This window comes from Hemitrygon akajei, chromosome 10, assembly GCF_048418815.1.
Source record: "Hemitrygon akajei chromosome 10, sHemAka1.3, whole genome shotgun sequence".
NCBI classification, from domain to species: domain Eukaryota; kingdom Metazoa; phylum Chordata; class Chondrichthyes; order Myliobatiformes; family Dasyatidae; genus Hemitrygon; species Hemitrygon akajei.
Genome location: NC_133133.1, coordinates 158,853,354 through 158,878,937, shown reverse-complemented (window position 1 = coordinate 158,878,937; position 25,584 = coordinate 158,853,354). Strand labels below are relative to the sequence as shown.

The 25,584-nt window shown below is 41.0% G+C and overlaps 1 protein-coding gene across 2 annotated transcripts in view; it reads right to left on the bottom strand.

Moving 5' to 3' along the window:
* met (MET proto-oncogene, receptor tyrosine kinase) overlaps positions 1-25,584 on the bottom strand; it is a 132,247-nt gene that overhangs the window by 15,428 nt on the left and 91,235 nt on the right. The window contains exons 6-15 of one of the 2 annotated variants that reach the window (XM_073059508.1): positions 20,877-21,034; positions 18,255-18,366; positions 16,108-16,244; positions 11,717-11,881; positions 11,531-11,630; positions 4,359-4,577; positions 3,006-3,158; positions 1,871-2,024; positions 1,571-1,714; positions 7-237 (exon numbers count right to left, since the gene is read on the bottom strand). In XM_073059508.1, coding sequence (XP_072915609.1) covers positions 7-237; positions 1,571-1,714; positions 1,871-2,024; positions 3,006-3,158; positions 4,359-4,577; positions 11,531-11,630; positions 11,717-11,881; positions 16,108-16,244; positions 18,255-18,366; positions 20,877-21,034 — 1,573 coding nt within the window. The remainder of the gene's footprint in view (positions 1-6; positions 238-1,570; positions 1,715-1,870; positions 2,025-3,005; positions 3,159-4,358; positions 4,578-11,530; positions 11,631-11,716; positions 11,882-16,107; positions 16,245-18,254; positions 18,367-20,876; positions 21,035-25,584) is intronic. The other variant, XM_073059509.1, reaches the window with a different exon arrangement.

Genomic DNA, 25,584 nt, shown 5'->3' with positions numbered 1-25,584 from the left:
ACTTGCCTCGTCCTATCACCTCTGTGGTGTGCATTGTGAGAGCATCGGTGCTGATAACCATGTGTTGCACTTCTTTCAGTAGTTCCGAGTCCAAGCTGCTGAAGCTGATGTTCACGTCGCCCTGCAGTAACGGCGCGGCTGCATCCAAGTCCCCACTTGACAATATGCAAGTCAAATCGGAGTGTGAAAACTGGGCCTGCCTATATGATGCTCCTTGTGTCAAGTTCTGAAAAGGATCTGTAAGTGAGAAGGCGTTAAGTTATTTTCATGGAACATAGAACAGTACAGCACGAGAATGGGACCTTCAGCCCGCGGTATCTATACTGAGCACGGTGTCAAATTTGACAGATTTTAAAAATATATTTCACAGGTATTTACTAAATAAAAGTCAGCATGATGATTTTTACTCTCTTAGCTTCAGGGAGCAATTTCATTCTATCTTTCGGCAGCATGGATTTCGCAAACCTCCCCTTAATTACAGATGGATGAAGTAATTTCATGGGTTTGGAAGCTCTGAAGACAGAGTGTTGCAACTGAATTTCTTTCAACGTTAGACATTGTGAAGGGGATTACAAATGCTTATTAATTACTGGCAGTATTTGTTCTCTGCCAAGCAAGTCTACAGTTAGCTGAAAATATTGTTTTATTATTGATACCAAGCAACTCACATTTTCTTGTGTCTCCCCCCAACACAAGGAGAATTTAAATTAATGTGAATTTAAACAGTCTGACCTATTTCCACACTGACATGTCTACCCTTGGCCTCCCCTACTGCATTTCATATTCCACCCGTGTAGTCAGCACAAGTATTAAATTCTCTAATTTCAGGTAAACTGCTCCCCCCCTCTCTTTCTCTGTCCATTCTCTGGTCTCCAGCAGGTGGTGGTAGATTTTTTAAAAATGATTTACCAAATTCTTTTCTTTTTGGGGAAATCCAGCAAAGTTTCTGACACTGACTGATATCCCGCGAATTTTAATCATAGCTTGTGTGAAGACTTGTTAAGGGAAGGGCGGGATTTCACCGGTGAAATAGCTGTATCTTCTTATTACCACATAGCAGTGCTTATACGGACATCTTCAAACGACGATGCCTCAAAAAGGTGGCATCCATCATTAAGGACTCCCACTACCCAGCACACTCTCTTCTCATTACTACCATCAGAAAAGAGGGAGAGGAGCCTGAAGACATGCACTTTACGTTTTAGGAACAGCTTCTTACCCTCCTCCATTAAATGTGTGAATGGGCAATGAAATAGCTCATTATTTTTGTTCTCTTTTTGCATGACCTATTCATGTTTTTAATATATACATATTTCTTATTATAATTTGTTGTATATTTTATGTATTGTACTGTACTACTGCTGCAAAACAACAAATTGCACGACATAAGTCAGTGATAATAAACCTGATTCTGACTCTGATTCTTAAAATGAAGAACAGTCACTTGGGTCAGGCATTAGAGAACAACTAAAAGCAGAGCATGCGTTTAAGATTTTGGTCTCCGGAGAACGCAGAAGATTGCAAAGATGTGCCTCAAATTTAATTTCAGGTATGGGCTGGATAATCATACCTTCTTGAAGGGTTGTTCGATAGTCAGAGGATTCATGAGAGATCATTTCTGCAGTGATACTGTTTCGTGCTCTTGTGTTCACAAGCCTGTCCAGGTGCAGTGTGTGCGTCCCTCCGTCAAACCGCGCAATATCTGTGTTTAGATCTATCAACAAAACAAGCTAAGCTTATAGAGTGCAAACGGAGAACCTTGCAGCTTAAATTAGCACAAGACCTTATTGGCAAGAAAGGTGATTCTTTAAAAAAAATATATACTGCTGCATGCATTAAAATTGTCCGACAATTGAAGAATGGTGTGTACCTTTCATCTGTTGCTTCTTGTACCTCCAAATAAATATTCCAAGTATCAAAAGAAGCAGCAACATTATCACGACCAAGCCAACAAGTGCAATAATGTTCTTATTTTCAAGGATAATTACTTTTCCCAAATAAATTGATGAATTCGCTTTTTTCCACTGGAAAGAAATATATTAACAAAGATATTATTTATTACATTTGAGTGAAACTGATTCTATTTGCTGATTTAATGGAAGCTGGCCTAGAACTTTATGTATCCAATGTTTCAAAAGAATAAATTTTACTTATAGAATGATACAGCACAGAAATATTTTAGTTTGCCATTACGCCCTGCATAGACATCATGGACTTAAAGGTATATTCCTGCGCTCTTATACTCTAAGACAGCTTATTAGCCTATTACATCCATGTGGCCAATCAAGTACCTATCTACACTAATCCCATTTTAACCTGCACCTGCGCTTTTATGTCTTCACTTTGGAACAGTTTGTAAAATATGCTGAGGTTTTCAAATACAATGAAAGTGGCCTCAGATCTGTTTTTTTTTTAAAGGAAATTAAAGGAAATAAGAGTTTAAAGAACAAGAGATGAAAGCTGAGGCATCCCATGATAATGCCTTGAAGGGATAGGAAGACAAGTGGTGGAAAGGCTGCAGGTGACAAGATTAGAATTAAGTTGGAAGGTTCAGTAATTCTGACAAATTAGAAATTATTCAAAGGGTTGTAAAAAAAATAGTTGCAAGAAATTTTAAACGAAACCTTAATTCTGACACCAAGTAAGAAATAGGATGCTTCTAATTTTTAACTTAAGCTCTGGATATACCAGGTGGAACGTTGTATCATGAGGACAACATTTTAAATCAGTACTTTATGGTCTTTGTGAGCAGTTTCCCCCTATTTAACTTCTCAAATCTTTAATACAAGTGTTTAACACACTGGTAGTATCACTGAATAAATTATACTTGTAATTAATGCCAGCTTCTTTCACCATTTCTTCACCGCCATGTTCAAGAGTATAAATTAACATCACACAGAGAATATAAATAAACAACTAGACTGAAGTTTCTGTCACATGATCATTATATTCCAATGGTCTGATAAAATCTAATCATGCAAGTTTGAATGTTAAAAATCTCTTACTTCTACATCAAATTCACTTCTTGAAGCCAGAAGTTCCTTGGGTATGATACAGACTAAAGTATTTGGCCTCAGGTGAATATGCTCACAGCTCCGGTTTCCAATTGTCAGTATTTTACCATCAATAGCTTCAGCTTTAATCTGTGTTCCTTGAAACTTCAAACAAAAAAATTCTAGGTAATTTGCTATTACTATTGCAAAAATGATTGGTTATGCATTAAACACTTTTGGACAGATGCACAGCTATAAACTTCAATCCACTTCTTGAGAGGAAAGCCCCAGGCATTAATCAATAGCAATGAAATCCCAGATCCATTAAAGTTCTGCTATAATGCAGCATATGAACACATCTCCCTTTGACTGCAATGAGCCACTCTTAGGGCCTTAGCATAAGCCAGTTGTTTCGTCACTGAGAGAGAAAACGGTATTTTACTACTGATCTGTTTCAAGGTGCAGGGACCAGAAAGCAGGTTATTTATCTGGCAACTCAGTTCTAGACAGAAACTATGGAAAGGGCTTTCAATTTTGAATCAATGAATGAATTAATGCATGTTGGTACTGTCCTTAGAAAGATAGGTTTTTTTCCTCTACAAACTATTTTGCCAGCCAGTGAGGAATAAAATGAACAACAACACTGCCTGACATGGATCTCCAATGCACAGGATCAAAGGAGACTGCACAGGAGCTTTCAGCTCTTTTAGGCTCAACCTGCTCTATTCTAATGAGGATAGTTTCAAGAGATGCTGTCTCAAGAAGGCAGTATCCATCATTAATGACTCTCACCATCCAGGGCATGGCTTCATCTTGTTAGTACCACTGGGGAGGAGGCACAGGAGCCTGAAGATCCACACTCCAGGTTTTATATCAGCTTCTTCCACTCTCCCCGAGATCTCTGAACAGTCCATGAACCCAAAAACACTACCTTGTTAATCCTCTCTTGCACTCTAGTTTTTGAAACTTACAGTAATTTTTATGTCTTTCACTATACTGCTGCCACAAAACAATAAATTTCACAACATATAGTATGCCAGTGATAACAGCCCTGATTCTGACTCTGAATTATGTTGGATAGTGATCAGTGAATATGCATCTGCTCAAAGTTGATTTCAGTATTTTTTGATATCTTGTAAACAGCTATGTTCCGTTTTATCTGGTTTACAGTTGTATACTTTAAAAGATGTTCCTTGTAAAACTCATTAACCACATTTCTTAGGAGTCTTTTCGAGAAACTATTTGAAAAATCATCATTTCAGAAGTAAGATCACATAAAGTCATACTCAAGTCTCAATGGTTTGTTTACAGGCAACATATGCTTAAAAATAAATGATAAACATGTTTAGATTCCATTCCACTTACTTTAATCTCAAGGGCATTACTGCCGCTCTTTTTGATCTCCTTGGGTACTTGAAATGTCTCAAACAGAGGATCTTCTGCATATCCAAAGTCAAAGGATCCCACAGTGACATTGTCAAAGATAAAAGATGCCTTGCCCTGCGTAGGCAGTGTGAGTTTAAAGCGATTCAGAGAGGGAGTTGGACAGTAGATCACCTGCATGTTAACTTCATATCTACATGCCTAGTTTTGGAACAAAATGTAACATGATTCCATGAATTAAATGGAAATGCAAAGCTTCAAACACGACCCTGCCTTTAATGACACATTGACCTGCTGATGCTTTACAGTTTTAAAAAAAAATCAGGAAACTTAATTAAATCTGAAGCTATCACTACTTCTTTGCAAAATAATTTCACGCTATCTGTTTCTGATGAATGAATCAAATGATTTCAATATCTTATCATCATCGTCACGTGCTCTGTCACAGGATGCAGCAACCATGGTCTCTCATCTTTCTTTAATCTGCCCGTGGTGAAGACCCCCTTCATGCAACACACACAAAATTCTGGAGGAGCTCAGCAGGCCGGGCAGCATCTATGGAAAAGAGTGAACAATTGACGTTTTGGTCCGAGACCCTTCAGTGATGAAGGGTCTTGCCTAGAAAGTGGAGTGTTTACCCTTTTCCATAGATGCTGCCCAGTCTGCTGAGTTCCTCCAGCATTTAGTGGGTGTTGTTTTGGATTTCCAGCATCTACAGATTTTCTCGAGTTTGCAAAACCCCCTTCATGTTTTTATTCTTTGTATCTGTGGCCATTAGTGTTCTTGGCAAATTTTTCAGAAGTTGTTTGCCATTGCCTTCTTCTGGCCAGTGTCTTGACAAGATGGGTCACCCCAGCCATTATCAATACTCTTCAGAGATTGTCTGCCTGGTGTCAGTGGTCGCATAACCAGGACTTGTGATATGCACCAGCTGTTCATATGGCCAAGTACCACCTCCCATGGCTTCACGTGACCCTGATCAGGGAGGCTAAGCAGGTGCTACACCTTGTCCAAGGGTGACCTGCAGGCCATCAGAGGGAAGGAGCGCCTTACACCTTCTTGGTACAGACACATCTCCACTCTGCTACCCAAAACATAGGCAACATTTAAAATGTGTAAGCAAACTAAAAAATGTCCCAAATGCAGTACTTCAACTGCTAAACCAAAATAAAAACTATGAATCAAAGGCATTAAACTTTATATGGAGTGACAGCCTAAAACCCCTTTTCACAGATTCTTAATATAGTTTTGTTTATTTATAAATAACTTGGAGTTGGGGCAGAGTTTTGAAGTTTGCTTATGTTACAGACCATGGCAGTGACGTAGAATGCACAGGTAGTTTTCAAGGGGACAGAGTGAGATAGCTAAAATGAATAGTGGTCTAGCAGACAGAATACAATGTAATAAGTGTGAAGTGATCTCCTTTGGTACAAGATAGTATGGAAAGGTAACATAATTTAACTGAAATAGAGTAGTGGAGCAGGATGTTGCCATGTGTGGAGGATCTGAGATATGTGGACAAATTAAACAGATTAGGACTTTACTCCTCGGAACACAGAAGATTGAGTGGAGATTTGACAGAGGTATACAAAATTATGAGGAGTATAGATAGAGTACAAGCCCGCAGGCCTTTTCCACTGAGGTTAAGTGGGACTACAACTAGAGGTCATGGGTGAAAGGTGAGAAGTTTAAGGGGAACACGAGGGGAGACTCCTTCACTTAGAGGGTCGTGAGAGTTTGGAACCAGCTGCATGTGAGCTTAATTTCAATGTTTAAGAGAAGTTTAGATGGGTATACGGAAAGCAGAGGTATGGAGGGCTATGGCCCCAGAGCAGGCCGATGGGAGCAGGCAGCTTAAATGGTTCAGCACGGACTAGATGAGCTGAAGGGGCTGTTTCTGTGCTGTACTTCTCCAGACTTTATGACTCTAATGGTTCAACAGAGGAACTGAGATGTACAATCTTTTTAAGGTGGCTGGGCAAATTTAGAAGATAATGTTCATGGAATACTTCACTTTGTAAACATAGATAACAAGTACAAAAATAGATTATACTAAGTCCTGTGCATATTTCATGTTGGCCTTCACTTTGAATACTGTGTCAAGTTCTATGCGCCACCACTTAGATAGATTTTACAGCACTAATTTCAGAGCATGGTTATCAGAATGATACCTGAGATAATAGACTTCAGTTCTGTGCACTAAAAAAAAGTTGAGATAGTTCTCTTTTGAACAGGCAATGGTTATAGGAGACCCTGACCCTAATGATATAATGTTTGTAGTTTGTTTGGAGATAGGGAAAAACTATTTTCTCTGGCAATTGAGTGAGCTTCATAGGTTATTGATTGTAAAATAATTGGTCAAGGAGCTGAAGGGATTAGGATTAAACATCTTCTTATTGAGGGTTGTGAAGATCTGAACTGTAGTGCATGATGGGTGGAATTAGCTACCAACATTTAAAGGTGATTGGATGTACTTACGCCAGGATAATTTTCAGGGCATTGAGGATAAAGTTGGGGTGCAGTATAGCTCCAAAACACACAATTAAGTATTTTCATTAATTCCTTAATTGCCTTCAGAAGTTGCTCACTCATTATCAAATGTTTGCCTGAATGAACCTTAGGTCCATTAGCTCTTGCCCCTGCCTATTCCCCATGAAAATTTTACCAGTTTGAGTCATCTAAACTTAGTCAGGTCCATCATGGGCACTAGCCTCCCAAGCATCCAAGACATCTTCAATGCCTCAACAGGCTGCATCCATCATTAAGGTCTGTCCACCCAGGATACGCCCTTTTCTCATTGCAGCCATCAGAGAGAAGCTTGAAGGCACATACTCGACCATTTGGGAACAGCTTCTTCCCCTCTGCCATCAGATTTCTGAATGGACATACAGCATATACAAAGGGTGGTTGATAAATTTGTGACTAAGGTAGAAGGAGTCAATTTTAGAAAACCTAGCACATTTATTTTTCAACATAGTCCCCTCCTACATTTACACACTTAGTCCAGCAGTCGTGGAGCATATGGATCTTGGACTTCCAGAAAGTGTCCACAGCAGGGGTGATTGATAAGTTTGTGGCCTAAGGTGGAAGGAGATGAGTTATACAGCTCTCATTACATGCACGTGCAGTTCAATTCTTTGAGTGATTATGCAGAAAGTTTGAAGTTAATAGCTTTTGTGGTGGTTCTGTTTCAGATAATTGAAAATTGCAAGTAAGCACTGTCTGAGAAAATGGACAACATCGGCCTTCGTGCAGTCATCCGCTACCTTGGTCTCAAGGGCTTGTGAAAAATAAATGTGCTAAGTTTTCTAAAATGGACTCCTTCTACCTTAAGCCACGGATTTATCAATCACCCCTCATATATACTTCTTGGGTGGCAGAGTGGAGATACGTCGCTACCAAAGGAGGAGTAAGCCACTCACTCCCTCTGCTGGTCTGCAGGTTGCCCTTGGGTAAGGTGTAGCACTTACTTAGCCCCCTGTTCAGGGTCAAGTGAAGCCATGGGAGCAGGTGGTGGATGGTCATATGAGCCGCTGGTGCATGTCACAAGTCCCGATTATGCAACCATTGAAGCCAGGCAGTAATTCTGAAGTGTATTGGTAATGGCTGGGGTTACACCTCTTCAGAATCAGAATCAGGCTTGAGATCACCGGCATATGCCGTGAAATTTGTTGACTTTGCACCAGTAGTACAATGTAATAAATAAGTAAGTATATGTGTGTATATACAAAACAGAAAAAGACACTGCTCAGAAGAAGGCAATGGCAAACCACTTGGCACAGCACATATCGATGATACTTACTATAATTTATAGTTTTTAGTATTATGTTTTGCAATGTATCGCTGCTGTGTAACCGCAAATTTCCAGTGATAATAAACCTGATTCTGATTCTGACTTTATACTTATTCTGTAGTCAGTTTCCGGTAGTCTCTCTTGGGTCCTATGTCCCATCTACTTTGCCTTTGCTCATTTTACTAGTCTACTGTGCCTTTCAGGACAACAATCTTGAACAGCCGGTACAAGTGTGATATCTTCCCAGCCAGGAGCTCTCCCCATCTTTCAATGTACATTCTGATTTTCAGCTAATAAAGAACTCAGTTCTCCTCTGCATTTGTTGACCTTGGTTGCATGGAGGACAATGATGAAACTTTTGAAATTATCAGATGGTTTTCTTTGTCCACACATAACGAGGCTGATGTCCAACCCACCCACAGTGTTTGCTGATCAACAGTGCATCTCCTCCATTTCCCAGACATCCACACTCACCCCATCTTCCCACTGCCTCAACAAGAATACAATTCCTCTTGTCCTCAGCTACTACCCAATGAGACTCCGCATCCAACACATTCTCTGCAACTTCCACCTTCTTCAACGAGACCCACCACCCAATTCGTCTTCACCTCCCCCCCCCTCCCCACAACACTTTCTGCTAGGATCTGTAATTCCCTTGAATATTCGCCCGTCCCCACTAATCTCCCTCCCGGTATTTATTCCTGCAAGAGGCAGAAGTGCTATTCCCCCCCTCACCTCCATTCAGGTCCCCAAGCAGGTTTTGTCGGTGAGGTAACACTTCACCTGTGAATCTGTTGCGGTTGTCTACTGTATCCGATGCTCCTGATGCGGCCCCCTCTACGGTGATGGGACCCGAGGTAAACTGGGGGCCCGCTTTGTTGGGCCACCACCATCTGCAAACATTGCCTGGCGGCCAAACATTTCAATTCCTATCCCCATTACTGTTGCAACATGTCGGTCCATGGCCTCACCTGCTGCCATGATGACGCTACTCTCAGGTTGGAGGAGCAACACTTCATATTCTGCCTAGGTAGCTTCCAACGTGAGTAACATGAACATCAATTTCTCCCATTTCTGATAACCCTTCCCTCCTCTCTTCCCTCTCTTTCATTTGCTCACTCTGGCCTCTTACCTCTTCTCGTCACCTGTCTGTCACCTCCCACTGGTGCTCTTCCTCCTTCTATTTCTCCCTCGATCCACTCTCCTCTCTAATGAGATTACTAATTCTCCAGCCCTTTATCTTTTCCACCTATCACCTCCCAGCTTGTCACTGCATTCACCCCATCCCCCACTCACATGGCTTCACCTATCACCTTCTAGCTTTTCCTCCTTCCACTCCCTCCACCTTCTCACTCTGACATCTTCCCCCTCCCTTTCTAGTCCTGATGAAGGGTCTTGGCCCAAAATGTCGACAATTTATTCATTTCCATTGACACTTGCTGACTTCTTCGAACATTTTGTGTGCTTTGCTCTGGATTTCCAGCATCTGCAGAATCTCTTGTGTTTAAGAAGGCAAGACAACGGTTATATTTCATTAGCAGTTTGAGGAGATTTGAAAACTCCTACAGATGTACCATGGAGAGCATTCAGAGAGGCTGCCTCACTGTCTAGTATTGGGGTGGGGTGGGGGCAGGACAGGACAGAAAGAAGCTGCAGAAAGTTGTTAAATCAGTCAGCTCCAGCTTGGGTACTAGCCTTCACAGCATCCAAGACACCTTCAAGGAGCGGCATCTCAGCAAGGCAGTGTCCATTAAGGACCCCCATCACCCAGGACATGCCCTCTTCTCATTTTTACCATCAGGAAGGAGGTACAGAAACTCAAAGGCACACTCTTAATGATTCAGGAACAGATTCTTCCCATCTGCCATCTGATTCTTAAATGGACATTGAACCCATGGACACTACCTCACTTTATTTTTAATATTATTTCTGTTTTTGCACTATTTTAATGTAACTATTTAATATACATATATACTAACTGTGATTGACATATTTATTTATTTCCCCTATATTATCATGTTTTGCATTGTACTGCTGCTGCAAAATTAACAAATTTCACAACATATGCTGGTGATATTAAACCTGTTTCGGATTCTGACTCTGAAATACTTAAAAAAATTCTTTCCCTTCTCCTTCATCAACGGTAACAACCTTGTAGCCCCTGACTCATCTTGAGCAAATTTATGCACTGACATAATATTATTTAAAAAGCTGGTCTTGGACTTGCTTATTTTTCTTGATAATCAAAAACTCCACCTAGTTACTATGCAACTGAATCCTGAATATTTTTCTTGTAAGCTCAACTGCTCAGAAATTTAACCTTTAAAGATAATTTTAAGTCATTGGGCTGTGACGGTATTTTGAGCTCTGGAATAATAGATGACAATCCTTTAATGATAAGACCAAAGGAAAATGGTAATTAAAAAGGATTTTGGAGAGGACAATCATTGTATTAATGAAAATTTCCAATAGGGTTAATCACTATTTAACATGTATTAACCTGAATATTAAGCAAGGTTAATTATAAACCTGCCTTACATTTCTCCGAATCTAGTAGATTTATTGGAAGCCCTTAAAATTGTGGAAGGTTTAACAGTGAGACGGCATGGTAGCATAGAAATTAGCACAACTCTTTACAATACCAGCGACTCAGGTTCAATTCCCATTGCTGCCTGTAAGGAGTTTATACGTTGTCCTTGTGACCAGCTGGGTTTCCTCCAACAGTCCAAAGATGTACCTGTAGGCAGCTTAATTGGTCATTGTAAATTGTCCTGTGATTAGGCCAGGATTAATTCAGGGGATTGATGGGTGGCGAGGCTCAAAAGGCTGGAAGGGCCAATTGTTGTATATCAGTAAAGAAAAGATGCAGAGCAGATAATTTTTCCTGTCAGAAATTCAAAACAAGATGATAGTTTGAATTATGGATGGGCCTTTCGAGAGTGAAAACAAAGGACATACATGAATTCTGCAGATGCTGGAAACACGGAGCAACACACCCAAAATGATGAAGAAACTCAGCAGATCAGGCAGCATCGATTGAGAGGAATAAACTGCCAATAGTTCGGGCCAAGGCCCACCTACAGGACTGGAAAAGAAGATTACACATGATTGTCACGACAATCTGGAACTCTCCCACCCAACTAGATGTGGTGGTCAATGGATACAAACTAATCCACAGCTTATTACTGGTAAAGTTCCAGGGGGGAGATGGAGCTGAGGGAGACAAAAGAGATCTGACTGCCTTTCTACCAGGACCTAATTGAATTACTGCAAGTGGTTGAAATGCAAACAATCAGCATATTTTCTTATTTTTCTTGGTAAATAGGCATGGTTTGTCAACCGGGGTGAAGGGAACACTTACCACATGAAAAGTCTTTGATATTTGTTGTACCGTGATTACCATCTGGGGCGATTGCACAAACTTCAAGTTACTTCCTTGCACTGTCACTGTGCTTCCTCCACTGTCATGAGCGAAATACAAAGAAAGCTTTCACTGTGACGCTCTTAAACAGGAGAACAGGTTAGAAAGAACATGGCTCTGTCTTACCTGCTGAACGACCAAGCTGGATGGATATTAGTGACTGATGGACTTCCCACATACGTGAAACAATCTTTGAATTCCCGGACGGCAGCATCAACTTTCAAAACTACAGAATACTTCCGCAGGGATTCATGGGCTGGAGTAACGCACTGAATCCTTGTCTCGGAAACGCTGGAACGAATAGATCGAGAGAAAACAGCAGAGCGTGAAAGGTTGGCTTTCAGAGTAGGCTCCCTGTGGAGTACAGAATACCGATACCAAAGAAAAACCACAGAATTCCAGGTCCACTTCATTGCCTGAGTTAAGAAAATCATGACTCACCAACATCTTGGGTAAGGCAGGAAAACCCCAAAAGGTTAAAAAATCTTTCGCTTTTGATGGCTGATCACTCACTTCTACAGGAAGTTGGCAGGGAAGTTGAGAGATAATGGATTTGTAATCAAGGTGATGAAGTTTTATTTGGATAAGTGACATTCTGCAATGGAACTGGGGCTATAATGATAAATGCCCTAATAGAGAAAAAGGGGTGAGAATTTATTCTTCTCTGATATGGATTTAGGCAAAATGGTTATATTGACTCCTGGGAATGAGAAGCTTGTCCTATGAGGAAAGAATGGCTTAAATTATTGGAGGTTAGCAGAATGATAGATATTCTAATTAAATGGGTACCATTTTAATTCTACTTCCCATTCCATCAGTCCAGGGTTGAAACTCTTGTATTTATCATCTTCTAACTGGAAAATATAAACTTAAACACAAGACAACCTGCAGATGCTGGAAATCCAAAGCAACACGCATAAAATGCTGGAGGAACTCAGCAGGCCAGGCAGCATCTATGGAAAAGAGTTCTCTCCTTCCTTTCCAGTTCTAATGAAGGGTCTCAGCCTGAAACATTGACTGTTGACCCTTTTCCACAGAAACTTAAGAGAGGTATTGGCAGGGGAGATGCTGAGCAGTTATTTCCTCAGACAGCTAGATGTGGAACTGGGCGGTATTACTGCAGGGGTTCCTCACCTTTTTTTTAATGCCTTAGACCCCTACCATTAACCGAGAGGTCTGTGGACCCCAGGCTGGGAACCCCTGTGTTAGAGGAAGTGATCAGTCCCATGTGACTGAGATGAAGAGCGTTGATTATCTTTGAAATCATTCATTCATGGGGCTTGCAAATGATCAGTTGCTGACTATGTTTGAGGCTAGGATTGAAAGAATTCTGGTCAAGACAGAGAACTCGGGGACATAGCCTTGAGATTCGGGGGAGTAAATTAAGGATGGCGATGAGGTGGAACTGCTTTTCCCAAGGAGTTGTGAATCTGTGGCATTCTCTGCCCAATGAAGCAGTGGAGCTACCTCAGTAAATTTATTTAAGACAAGGTTGGATAGATTTTTGCATAGTAGGGGAATTAAGAGTTATGGGGAAAAGGCAGGTATGTGGAGATGAGACCATGGTCAGATCAGCCATGATCTTATTGAATGGCGGAGCAGGCTCGATGGGCTAGTTGGCCTACTCCTGCTCCAAGTTCTTATGTTCTCATGTTCAAGGAATATTGCAATCATGGGAGAAACTGGACTCAGGGCCCAGAGATGGCATTTCCATTTTACTTTATGGTGACAGAGACACCATAAAGAGTGGAGGAAGGCCATTAAATGAACGCTGGCTCATGAAACTAAGGCATTTTCCACCAATTTTCTGTAAAATCTGTTCTCTTCATTTACCAATTAACTCCACAGATTCTATTGCTCATCCACACAAGGCAAATTCAACTGCCATAAAATCTGCCAATTACATCCCTTTGAGATGTGGGAGGAAAGTGGAGCACCAGGGGAGACTCTCACAGTGATTGAGAGGATATTTATTTATTTACTGAGAGACTACGTAGAATAGGCCCTTCTGGCCTTTTGAGCTGCCTCACCCAACAATCCCTCTGGCCTAATCACGGGACAAATTACAATGACCAATTAACCTACCAAATGGTGTCTTTCGTCCGTGGGAAGAAACGGGATCACCCAGAGGAAACCCACGCAGTCATAGGGAGTACGTATGAACTCCTTGGAGGTAGCGGAGGGAACTGAAGTCACGTCACTGGTACGGTAAAGCGTTGTACTATCCACTACGCCATCGTGCCGAGCTAGGATTGAATCTTAGTGGGGGTTGCAAAAGCCAATGGCATTGGGAATTTGAGAGTCAGGTACAAATAAAATGTGTTGGCAGGGTGGGGGGGGTTAGTTACAGACAGGATGGAGGCATAGAGAGTTGGAAGATGGCGGGCTTTGAAGTTGGAGGTTCAGCCATGTGTTCAAGAAAACAATGTGCTTAACATTGAATAGCTTTGTGGAGAAGGACCACAGTATAGGGAGCTTCTGCTGCTGACAAGGGAAGTGGTTAAATTGGGTGAGGAAGCCCCTCTGTTATTGTGGTAGTTACCACCCGGGGGCCACATGGGTGGCAAATGTTCTATTGGTTTTAAGAAATGTAATAGAACAAGACTAAAAGCATTGGCTATGAATGTAAGATGGAAAAGAGACTGCATGGTTTTTTTCTGATATGTAATTTTGTATTATAAATATACTTTATTTTGATATGGAAGTGTTTTTATAATGTCTCCATCAGACAGCTTATCAGGGATTGGGGCTGGGGGCGGTGAGTGGTTGGGCTCAGGAGCCCTTAGTCATCAGCTGTGAAGCTGGGATGACGAGTTAAAATGGCAGTGAATAATATGATACTTGAGGAAAAAAATGGGTGTGCCTGGCTCTCTGAATGCTGGCCAGGCAGTCTGAAAAATGTCTCAGTGTTCAGGTGAAGGCTCAATTTACTGTAAGCCACTTCCCAGAGATATTGGAATTTTGAACAATTAATAAAATATCCTTTGCACATCCTGGTGGGCTCTGCATTATAGGCTGGATTTGGTACATGTTTTCAAAGTTCAAAGTACAAAGTACATATATGTCACCGTATACAACCCTGAGATTCATCTTCTTGTGGGCATACTCAATAAATCCATAGAGGAATCAATGAGAGACCACAACAACTTGGGTGTTCAACCAGTGTGCAAACGAAAACAAACAGCATAAAAACAAAAAAAAAAATAACAACAACAACAACAATAAATATGGAGAACTTGAGTTGAGGAGTCCTTGACAGTGAGTCCATAGGTTGTGAGAACATTTCAATGATGGGATAGTGAAGTTATCCCCTTTGGTTCAAGAGCCTGATGGTTGACCAAAAGTGGTTGACAATGATGTTTGGCAATTGGGGTTGGGATCAAATTCAATCAGAGAATATGCAAACATGATGCATTACACAACAGAATTACCAGACCTCTATAAATAAAAACTGACAATATCCAAAAACAGCATATATTAATGACCAAACAATTTTCAAAGATGGGATTTAAAAACAGAAGCTCAATTGTGGACTACACACTAGCACACAAACAAATGCTATTATTGTGATATAAATTACAGAATACATTGTCGTGATTGCACAATCTGGCGAAGTTCAGATGTAGGCTTTCTGATCAGCAAATTAACACAGAGAAACCCTCAACCTTTATATAAAACAATGCTGTTTATTTAAATGGAAAGTAAAAGGCTTGATTTTTAAAAATCATCACTTTAACTACAATCACGAGAAAACCTTTCCCAGATAAAAGGTCATGCAGAATAAACTCTGAGCCAACAGATATAATTGATTGCTGAGGACTTCTTCAGGACACTGAAGTGATTTGTAAGTGATAAAAGTCTTCAAACTGATATGTTCTCTGTTTCTCTTTGCACAGATGTACTGAATATTTCCAGCATTTTCTGTTTTTCATTTTAGATTTCCAGCGCTATTGGTTTTACAGAATGAAAAGTATTCACCTCCACTTACCATGAGACCATAAGGATAATCTGTGAGAGTTCTCTGCTGGAACAGTAGATGGAGCCATTGGGTCAGCATCGGGTTTTCCACTTTTATATGTGGTTCCAAAGACCACAGAAGACTCGCTATCTGGCAGAACAACTTGTTATGAAAACTGCTTTGCTCTTCCCAAAATGCTCTGGTCTGCAAATCTGCATTTTTCTTTTAGTCATTTACAGCTCAGTAGGTCACATGAATATATTGTCAGTGAGTACAATGTACCGACAGCAATGAAAACAGAAATTGCTTGATACACTGGTTATAGAGAAAGTATCTTTGGAAGGACATTCAGAGTTAATGTTTCATGTCAATTGATATTTCATGGATTTTCTGAATAAATTTCAAACTCCACCAACTACAACATTGTGTTTGTGCATTAATTATACCATATTCAAATTTGTGCAAATACATAAAGAATGGGAGGCTAAAAAGTTGGATCTTGTGCTCTAAATATTTTCTTTTGGGAACCACTAAATGTTTTTTTAAATGAAGAACATACCTTTTGAGATCACACACTTTTCCTCCGATTAAAACTTCCCTTCTGCTTCCGCTGTCCAAGTACTTTCCCATGATTGTTAGTATGGTTCCTCCTGATTTTGAACCATGATGGGGAGAGATGCGAACAATAGCTGGATTCTGTTACCCCCATCCCAAAGAAAAGAAAGCTGTCAAACTTGGCATCCTTTGTAAGGAAAATTTAAACAGTTGTCAACCACATTTTTAAGAAGTGTTTGCCTGTATCTGTTCATCAGTCTTTCTACTTTTTAGAAGATAAAGGAACATGAAAGCTTGGACAAGTAGACTCCTTCCCCACTGCTATCAGACTTCTGAATCAAACTCCTCTTTTATCTCCCTTTCCTGGAGGGGCTGCCATGTTCTCAAGCCCTTCATTCTACTCTCCTGCTATGGTCACTTCAGCATTTCTCTTTTGCACCAATTCATTTTGCGCTACCAGAATTTGCACCATCATTTCTTTCTTTATTGAGATAGTGTGGGAACAGGCCCTTCAAACCACACCGCCCAGCAATCCTTCGATTCAGGCCTAGCCTAATCATGGGACAGTTTACAATGACCAGTTAACCTAATTAATTATTAAGTTAACCTACCAGCTGGTACGTCATTGGACTGTGGGAGGAAACTGGAGCACCCAGAGGAAACCCATGCAGTCGCAGGGAGAATGTACAAACTCTTTACAGGCAGCAGCGGGAATGGAAACCAGGTCACTGGTACTGTAAAGCGTTGTGCTAACCACCGTGCTGCCGTTTTGCACATGTCATTGTACTATATTGCTGTACTAGTTATTACTATGTATACTGTTTATTCCGTGTGCTTCATGTGAGTAAGGACTCTTGTTACATTCTGGTGTATATAATAATAAACTAACTTGAATCTTTTCATTCTGAAGGCTGATTATTGTGGAGCATGGATATTTGCCAGCCTCTCAGCCAAGTAACCATTCTCCTCAAGAGGATCTTTAAGTCAGTATTCATCTTGTTATTCAACAGTAGGCATCACATCCCTGGTCGCTACCATCACTGCATTTGCAGCAGGATATACTAGATGATGTCCCCTCTCCATTTCAGTGATGATGAAACTAACTGTAATGGATAAGCTCTTGCTCTGGCCTAGAACAACAAGCTTAGCCTGGAGAGGAAGTATGGCAGGTTCGGGCCTGACTACCGGATCACAGGGGTACAGAAACTCAAAGCTTTACACCTCAAATTTATTGTAAACACGTACTGATCATTCAACATGAACAATCTTCAACTGAAAATGTGTGACTATTGTAACAAGTGCTCAAAAACCAGCCAATGATACTCAAAGTCTGAAGAGAAATAAGAATCCATTGATTGATCTCTCGTGTATTGTAATTCTCTCATCCTTCTTTTGCGGCAGTTTAGACAATTTGTAGCAAAGAGGTTAATTTGGTCAAATGACAATCAGATGTTGCTAGCTTAGTGGCCGGTTCAAGCCTTTTGAAAAAAATCTATCTCACTTTGGAGGATACTTTCACCAGCTTCCAGCTGCAATATGTGCATTTTTCTAATAGGTTTCTGTTAAGTGGCGATCTCTTCTGAAGTTAGCTCATTCTTTTACTGGCAATCTTAACATCATGAGACAGGTTTGTGCTCGTTGAGTTCTGTACTCTGCATCAGATCTGCAGTATTCCAACTTGCAGAGGGAAAATAACCCATATATAAAAAATATTTTTGACGATAGCTCTGCGAGGGTTGATAGAGGCAAATACAATCATTAGACCATAAGACACACTGTAGGAGCAGAATTAGGCCATTTGGCCCATCAAATTGGCTCCACCGTTTCATCATGGCTGATGTATTATCCCTCTCAACTCCCGCCTTCTCTATTAATCTTAGCTGCCCTGACTAAGCAAGAATCTATCAAACTCTGTTTTAAATATACCATGGTCTCAACGTTAACTCTTAACTATTTCCCTTTCTTGGAAAAGTTGTATTCAAATGAATAAGGTACTATCTTGCCAAAGAAACATGGACCAGTGGCCAAATGCTTAATAAAAACAGCTTTGTATAGTCCTGCCTGCAATTAACATAATTATCAAAAGCTCAGACTGTCACATTCCAAAAGTGTAGAAATACTTAAAAAATGAAAAAAGAAAACTTTTCTTACCACAAAAGAAAAGTTGTCTGCTCGTGTTGTCAAATTTTTGTTCAGCGTTAAATTAATACGGACAGGATTATAATCTCGTGTGGTGTTAAATGCTTCCAATACGCAAAGAAGTCTTTAGAGAAAAAAATGTTAACTGACGTTACAAAATAGGAAACAAGACATACTAATATAGCTTAGTTATTCTTTATATTCTCCAACATTAACTAAAGTCATGCATGATAAACTGATTTTCATTATTTATCTGAATAAAACACTTTTTTTATTGAGTCTCAATTAGATGAGTTGGATTTCACACAACCATTACTGCAGACATTAAAGGACAAAAACAGAAGGAAAAATTAACATCACAAAAACAGAAAAAGCAGGAAAGCTCAGCCAGCAAGCAGCCCCTGTGAAAGAAGAAACACTTTGGAGCAGGGGCACTTTACCAGAACTGGGGGAAGAATAGAGAGGTTACATTTCTTGGGTGGTAATGGGCAAGAATATGGTGTATATTAGACTACTGGATATGGAGGCTAGTTAAGACCAATCTAATGCCAAGCATGAGGACTGACTGATGGGGAGACATTTTATGGAAACAAAGTGAGAAAGAGGGATAAGCATGATTATGATAATAAATATAAGTTATTCTACAGATGCTGGAAGTCCAGAGTCACACACACACAATGCTGGAGGAACACAGCAGGTCAGGCAGCATCTATGGAAAAGAATACAGACTCAACATTTTGGGCCGAGACCCTTCATCAGAACTGGGTGGTGTGGTAATATGATACTGGACAATATAATGTCAAGCCAGGATACAGGGAGATAGAGAAGAGGCTACATTTTTACACTCTCTCTGCTTCCCAAGATTTTCAGCTTTTTTGTCAAATTGAGTTCATTGTCGTGTACAAAGCATGGTGAGGTACAGGTTCAATAACAAAATGTGCTTGTAGCAGCATTACAGGCATATCAGTACAGGCAACGTGTAAAATCTAAATTATACAAGACAAGAGAGAGGGAGAGGGGGGAGAGGGGGAGAGAGAGAAGAAGAGAGAAAGAGAGAGAGAGGAAGTGAGAAAGAGGAAGAGAGAGAGTGGGAGAGATGGGCAAAAGAGAGAGAGGGGCGTGGGTGAGGGGGAGGAGGGGACAGAGAGGGAAAGAGTGGGAAAGGGAGAGGGAGAGAGAGAGAATGAGAGAGAGGAGAGAGAGAGAATGAGAGAATGACACAAACTGAGACAAGTCCATGGTAGTTCAGGAGGTGGTCTGCAGTGCTCCATTGCTAAGGTAGAGTTAAGGTTGGGCATGTTGGCTGTAAGAAAGAAGCTGGCCTGAACCTGGTGGTGTGGTACTTCTGTCTCCTGTATCTCCTATGTGATGGTGGCAGCAATGAGAGGACACGATCCCGATGGTAGGGATCCTTGATTAATGTTGCTGCCTTTCTGGAACATCTCCTGTACTGACATGGAACACGGTTTGGTAGTGACAGTATAATGGAATACATGGGTTTTGGAACAGAAGACATGTATCCTAACACAGGTAATCTGAGTTTCATTTTAATGCCATCAGGCTTAATCTGTCCCACACTCAGAAAACAGACAAGCTATGTAATGGTTATGCAGCCTAGAACAAGACCTTAGGCAGCAGGAATTTGTCAGTAAAAGTTGGAGAGAATAAACCCTTGCATTGTTTTAACTCATTGGGTGGAGGTCTATTGAAGCATGATTTAGCCCAGGACAGATGAGGCCGATAATTTACTTGTTTGACTGAGCTGAAGCCCACAGACTGCTCCAAACCCACATGAAAACATTGCATACAAAATAAAAATATAAATGTTTTAATTGCAGTCTTCTGTGATTGCATCCAAACTCCCAACAACTTTCCCTGTGGGTTCATAGTGCTACAATCTGACGCGTGGTTCCTGAAGTGCAATGGCCAAAGATGTGGTGTGTGTAACGAGTGGTCCCAATAATGCACTCTGCACTGAAATAAGTGTCAATTTTTAAAAATTCAAGCTGTGTTTTCTTGCAAAAACTATAACTAATTTATATTTATCTTGTGAAGGCTGCTTAGGGCACCTTAGCATAGCGTGACGCTATCACAGCTTAGGGTGTTCAGAGTTCAGAGTTCAATGCTGGCACCATCAGTACAGAGCTTGCAAGTTCTCTCCATGAGCACATGGGTTTCCTCTTATAGTCCAAAGACTATAATCTGTCATTGTCCTGTGATGAGGCAAGGGTTAAGTAGGTGGTTTTCTGGGTGGCACAGCTCATTGGGCCAGGAGGGACTGTTCGTACTAAGTAAAATAAATTATCTGATGCTAGTGCCTGTAATGCTGCTGCAAGTAAGTTTTTCATTAAACTTGTGCACACATGCAATTGTGCATATGACAATAACCTCAACTTTGACTTTGAACGAGCTGGTCTATATACAGGTGACACTCAATTAACTTTGGGAAGTAGATTTTAACCGTACATCACACAAACATGTGCTAGTGTTTAGTCCTGTAAATCTGGGGGAAACCAGGTAATCAGATTCAAGGGATCATTTATCTGACAGAATAGAAAATGTTATAATAGGACTGTCTTATGTATCTCATTAGAACAGTTAATATTTAGCCACAATTGCAGATTCTTAGAATACCTGTTTCTGTTGCTTTTGGATGCCTCCAATTTGCAGACAGCATTTCCAACAGTAATGGAAGTCATTTTCGGATTTATTTTACTTTTCGTTGATTCAAAATTCCTTCCACAAATAGTCAGCCTTGTTCCACCCTCCAAAGGCGCAGTTAGCGGGGAGATCTGGAAATAGTTAAAGATAGTGAAAAAAAACAGCAGGCATTTGCAAACACTTTGAGTCAACTGTTGAGAGAACTTGGCCTTTTCTCCTTGGAGCAATGGAGGATGAGAGGTGACCTGATGGAGGTGTATAAGATGATAAGCATTGATTGTGTGGATAGTCAGAGGCTTGTTCCCAGGGCTGAAATGGTTGCCACAAGAGGACACAGGTTTAAGGTGCTGGGGAGTAGTACAGAGGAGATGTCAGGGGGAAGTTTTTTTACTCAGAGAGTGGTGAGTACGTGGAATGGGCTGCCAGCAATGGTGGTGAAGGCAAATACGATTGGGTCTTTTAAGAGACTTTTGGATAGGTACATGGAGCTTAGAAAAATAGGGGGCTATAGGTAAGCCTAGTAATTTTTAAGGTAGGGACATGTTCGGCACAACCTTGCGGGCTGAAGGGCCTGTATTGTGCTGTAGGTTTTCTGTGTTTCTATGTTTCAAAAGCCAGAAAAAAAAAACAGAGAATGTCCAAAAATGTACCATTCAGAATCAGAATCAGGTTTAATACGACTGGCATATGCTGAGAAATTTGTTAACCTAGCAACAGCAGTACAATGCAATACATGATAAATTATAGAAAAAATCTGAATTAGATATGTATATTAAAGGCAGTTTAAAGGCAGAAAAAAAGTGAGCTAGTGTTCATGAGTTCAATGTCCATTCAGAAATTGGATGGCAGAGGGGAAGAAACTGTTCCTGAATTGCTGAGTGTGTGCCTTCAGGCTTCTGTACCTCCTTCCTGATGATAACAATGAGAAGAGGGCATGTCCTGGGTGATGGGGGTCCTTAGTGATGGGGGTCCTTAATAATGGACAGCGCCTTTCTGAGGAACTACTCCTTGATGATGTCTTGGATACTACGGAGGTGAGTACCCATGATGGAGCTGACTAATTTTACAACTTTCCGTAGCTTCTTATGATTCTGTGCAGTAGCCCACAGACAGTGATGTAGCCTGTAGAATTCCCAATTCTTGGGGATGCTAAATAAGTCCTTTCACATTGAATGTTCAAGGGATTAGTACAAGAAGAAATAAATATTAGTTATATAAGTAGCCTTGTTCCTTTAGTGTTACACACAAGAAACCTGGAAATTTCTAAAAAGGAATAGGTTTTTAAAGATTTTTATGTTGAACTGCACCACTCTAGAAAGTAAACTAGCCACTTTCAACACTGAATCATCATTATTTGTAATGTGCTGTGTCCATGATTGTTCTTGGCAACTTTTTTACAGAGTGGTTTGCCATTGCTACTTTCTGGGCAGTGTCTTTACAAGACGGGTGACCCTAGTCGTTATCAATACTGTACAGAGATTGTCTGCCTGGCGTCACTGGTCGTATAACAATGACTTGTGATATGCACCGGCTGCTCATTCGACCTGCCACCATCTGCTCCCACACCTGTGCTAATAGTGCAACTTTGAAGTCAGTTGCAGATGCAGACACAGGAGGTTTAGGGACGATGGCAGCAGGAGGTGAGAAGACATAGTCTGTGTCTGGAGGTGGAAGCTAGTTATACTGGTCATAGCATGATGGTATAAAACCCAAAGGGCAGAGAGAGATGGACAACAGGCCCAGTCACTGAAGTGATTACTGGATGAAATAAATGATCACTTCAAAGAGGTACTGGAAAGGGCTGCATTTTCATCTCAGGCTATTTCCCTCCTTCTGTACCCTGTCAATGCTGAAGGACACCTTCTCTGGGGTTCACTAGGTAAAACCCACTGTTTTATCTTCTTCAGCTTATTAGCAGTCCCTTGAGATCAAGAATGATTTATTTCTACTCTGCTTTTGTAGGATATGACTGCTGATACATGCCATGGAAACCAGCCTTCCCTCCATGGTTTCTGTCTTTCCTTCTCACTGCCTTGCTAAACCAGCCAGCGTAATCAAAGACCCCATCCACCCAACGTTCTCTCTTCTCCCCCTTCTATCAGACAGAAGATACAGAAACCTGAAACCACCCGGCCCAAGGACAGCTTCAAACCCATTGTTATAAAGCTATTGAATGGTTCCTTTGTACAAGAAGATGGGCTCCTGACCTCGTCATGATCCTGCACTTTATCATTTACCTGTACTGTACTTTCTCTGTAACTGTTACACTTTATTCTGCATTCTGCTATTGTTTCACCTTGTTCTACCTCAATGCACTGTGTAATGATCTGATCTGTATGAACAGTATGCAAGACAAGCTTTTCATTGTATCTCAGTACGTGTGACAATAATAAACATTGGAACCGGAGCTAATTCCAATGTGACTCAGTGCAGAAGAGGTGAGAGCAGATGTGCTTGAGATGTCCTTTTTGTTTCTGAACCGTGGCTTCCACTCTACCATGATTACCATTGTCCTTGACTGCGTCTCATCCGTTTCCCACAACTCTGTTCTCATCCTCCTCCTTCGATGGAGCAAGGTCAAGGTTGGGGTCACAGTAGCGGAGCATTTAGCACGATACTACTATAGGTCGAAATGCTCTGGAGTTCAGGGTTCAACTTTGGTGCCATCTATACGGAGCTTGCACATTCCCCACATGAACCGCGTGGGTTTCCCCTGCGTGCTCTGGTTTCCTCCCACAGTCCAAAGATGTACCAGCTGGTTGGTTAATTTGTTATTGCAAACTGTCCTGTTATTGGGCTAGGGTTAACTAGGTGGGTTGCTGGGCCAGAAGGGCCTGGTCCACACTGTATCTTCAAAAAAAAGTAAACTGCTTTATTGTTATTGTCATATGTACAGACGTACAGTAAAAAAGTAATCTCGTATACTGCCTATTCACATAGATCAATTTATTACAGGTAGTACAGGTGTCCCCCGCTTTACAAATGTTTGCTTTTCGCCGCTTCGCTTTTACAAAAGACCTACATTGGTAACCTGTTTTCGCATTACAAAGAGGATTTTCACTTTTATGAAAATTTTTCCCATATAAATTAATGGTTCTTCGCTTTACGCCACTTCGGCTTGAGAAAGGTTTCATAGGAACGCTCTACCTTTGTAAAGGGGTTGGGCACCTGTATAAGGTAATATGATCACAGAGTGAAAATAAAGTGCTACAATATAGAGAAGGCACAGTGCAGGGAGACAGCAAGGTGAAGATCATAAACAGGTAAAATGTAAGATAAGTATCCATCTTATCATACTAGGAAACCATTTTTACAGCTGGGTAGAAGCTCTTTTTGTGCCTGGTAGTGTGCGTTTTCGGGCTTTTGTATCTTTTGCATGATGTGGGAAGGAGAGGGGAGAAGAGAGAATATCCAAACTGTGTGGGGGTCTTTGAGTATCTGGCAGCTTCACCAGTGATGCAGTGAGAAGTGTAGACAAAGTCCATGGAGAGAGGCTAGTTTCCGTAATGTTCTGAGCGGTGCCCACACCCATCTGCAGTTTCCTGCAGTCAATTAATATTTTATATTTAATTGGTCACAGAATAATTTCCTTTGTATTGGAAGCATCAACAGATGATCAATTGAAAGGTTTGGCGTACTTTCTGGACTCTGTGTAATAAAGGGCTTTTGCAAAGTTTAATTCCTCTTTATAGCTTATGGCCTCTCTGCCTTTGGCCTCTTTAGAACAAAATCCAAAAAGAAATGTGAAGGCCATGATTTCATCCATAAACTCTGGCTTGACACCAATATCCCCTACATTTACATCATACGTGGGATTGCTGGTAGAGTGAAGTTTGCTATCTGATGATGAGTGGGCGAGTTGGCCATGTTTCTTAGGGTGACGGGAGATAATTGAGTATGGTAGGTGAAGATCACAAGTAGATAAAGCACCCTCTCTTTTGGAATTTTCTTTTATTCTGACCTCTAAAGATTTATTAGCAGTTTTTTCCAAAGAGGAATGTGGATAAAATTAAATGAATAAGCAAAAGAACACGAGAAATGGAACAGGGTGAGAGCCAGAGAGCTTTACATGCATGTACCCAAACTCATGGAAATTTGTTACAAATCCACACTACACAAAAACAAAAAGTTTCCAACTTAACAGATATCTTTAAAGAGTAATTTATAATGCAGTTGTTTTAAAACAAAGGCTAAAACAGGAAGGAAGTTCAAGCATTTATCTTGTGCTCTTGGACACAAAGAGATGAGGATAAATCCAATTTATTTACCATTGCAATTCTTAGATTTTGGCCTAAAGATTATTTCCTGCTGGGGACGGAAAGTTGAAATGACGGAGCACAAGAGGCTTCTGGTAGGTTCGTCCAATGACTCCTGTCAGAGAAATCCTATCATACGCAAAGGCCAATGCGTTCAACACTTTGAACACAGAGAAACATTGGCGATTTTGCCCACTGGCATTCCCACTGCGAATCCTGTCATCACTGGTGTAGTGGAAGGAATCAGAATGGCTGTGAATTGTGGGTGAGATGAAGCAGTATAATGATGGGAGGGAGGGTAGGTGGGTGAGGGGCAGCGGGAGGGCTAGAGTGGACCAGGCCAACAGATGGAGGGCCAGTGGGGGAGGAGAGTATTGGTGGAAGGGGGCATCAGTCAAAGGGGTGAAGGAGGCTGGAGCAGAATG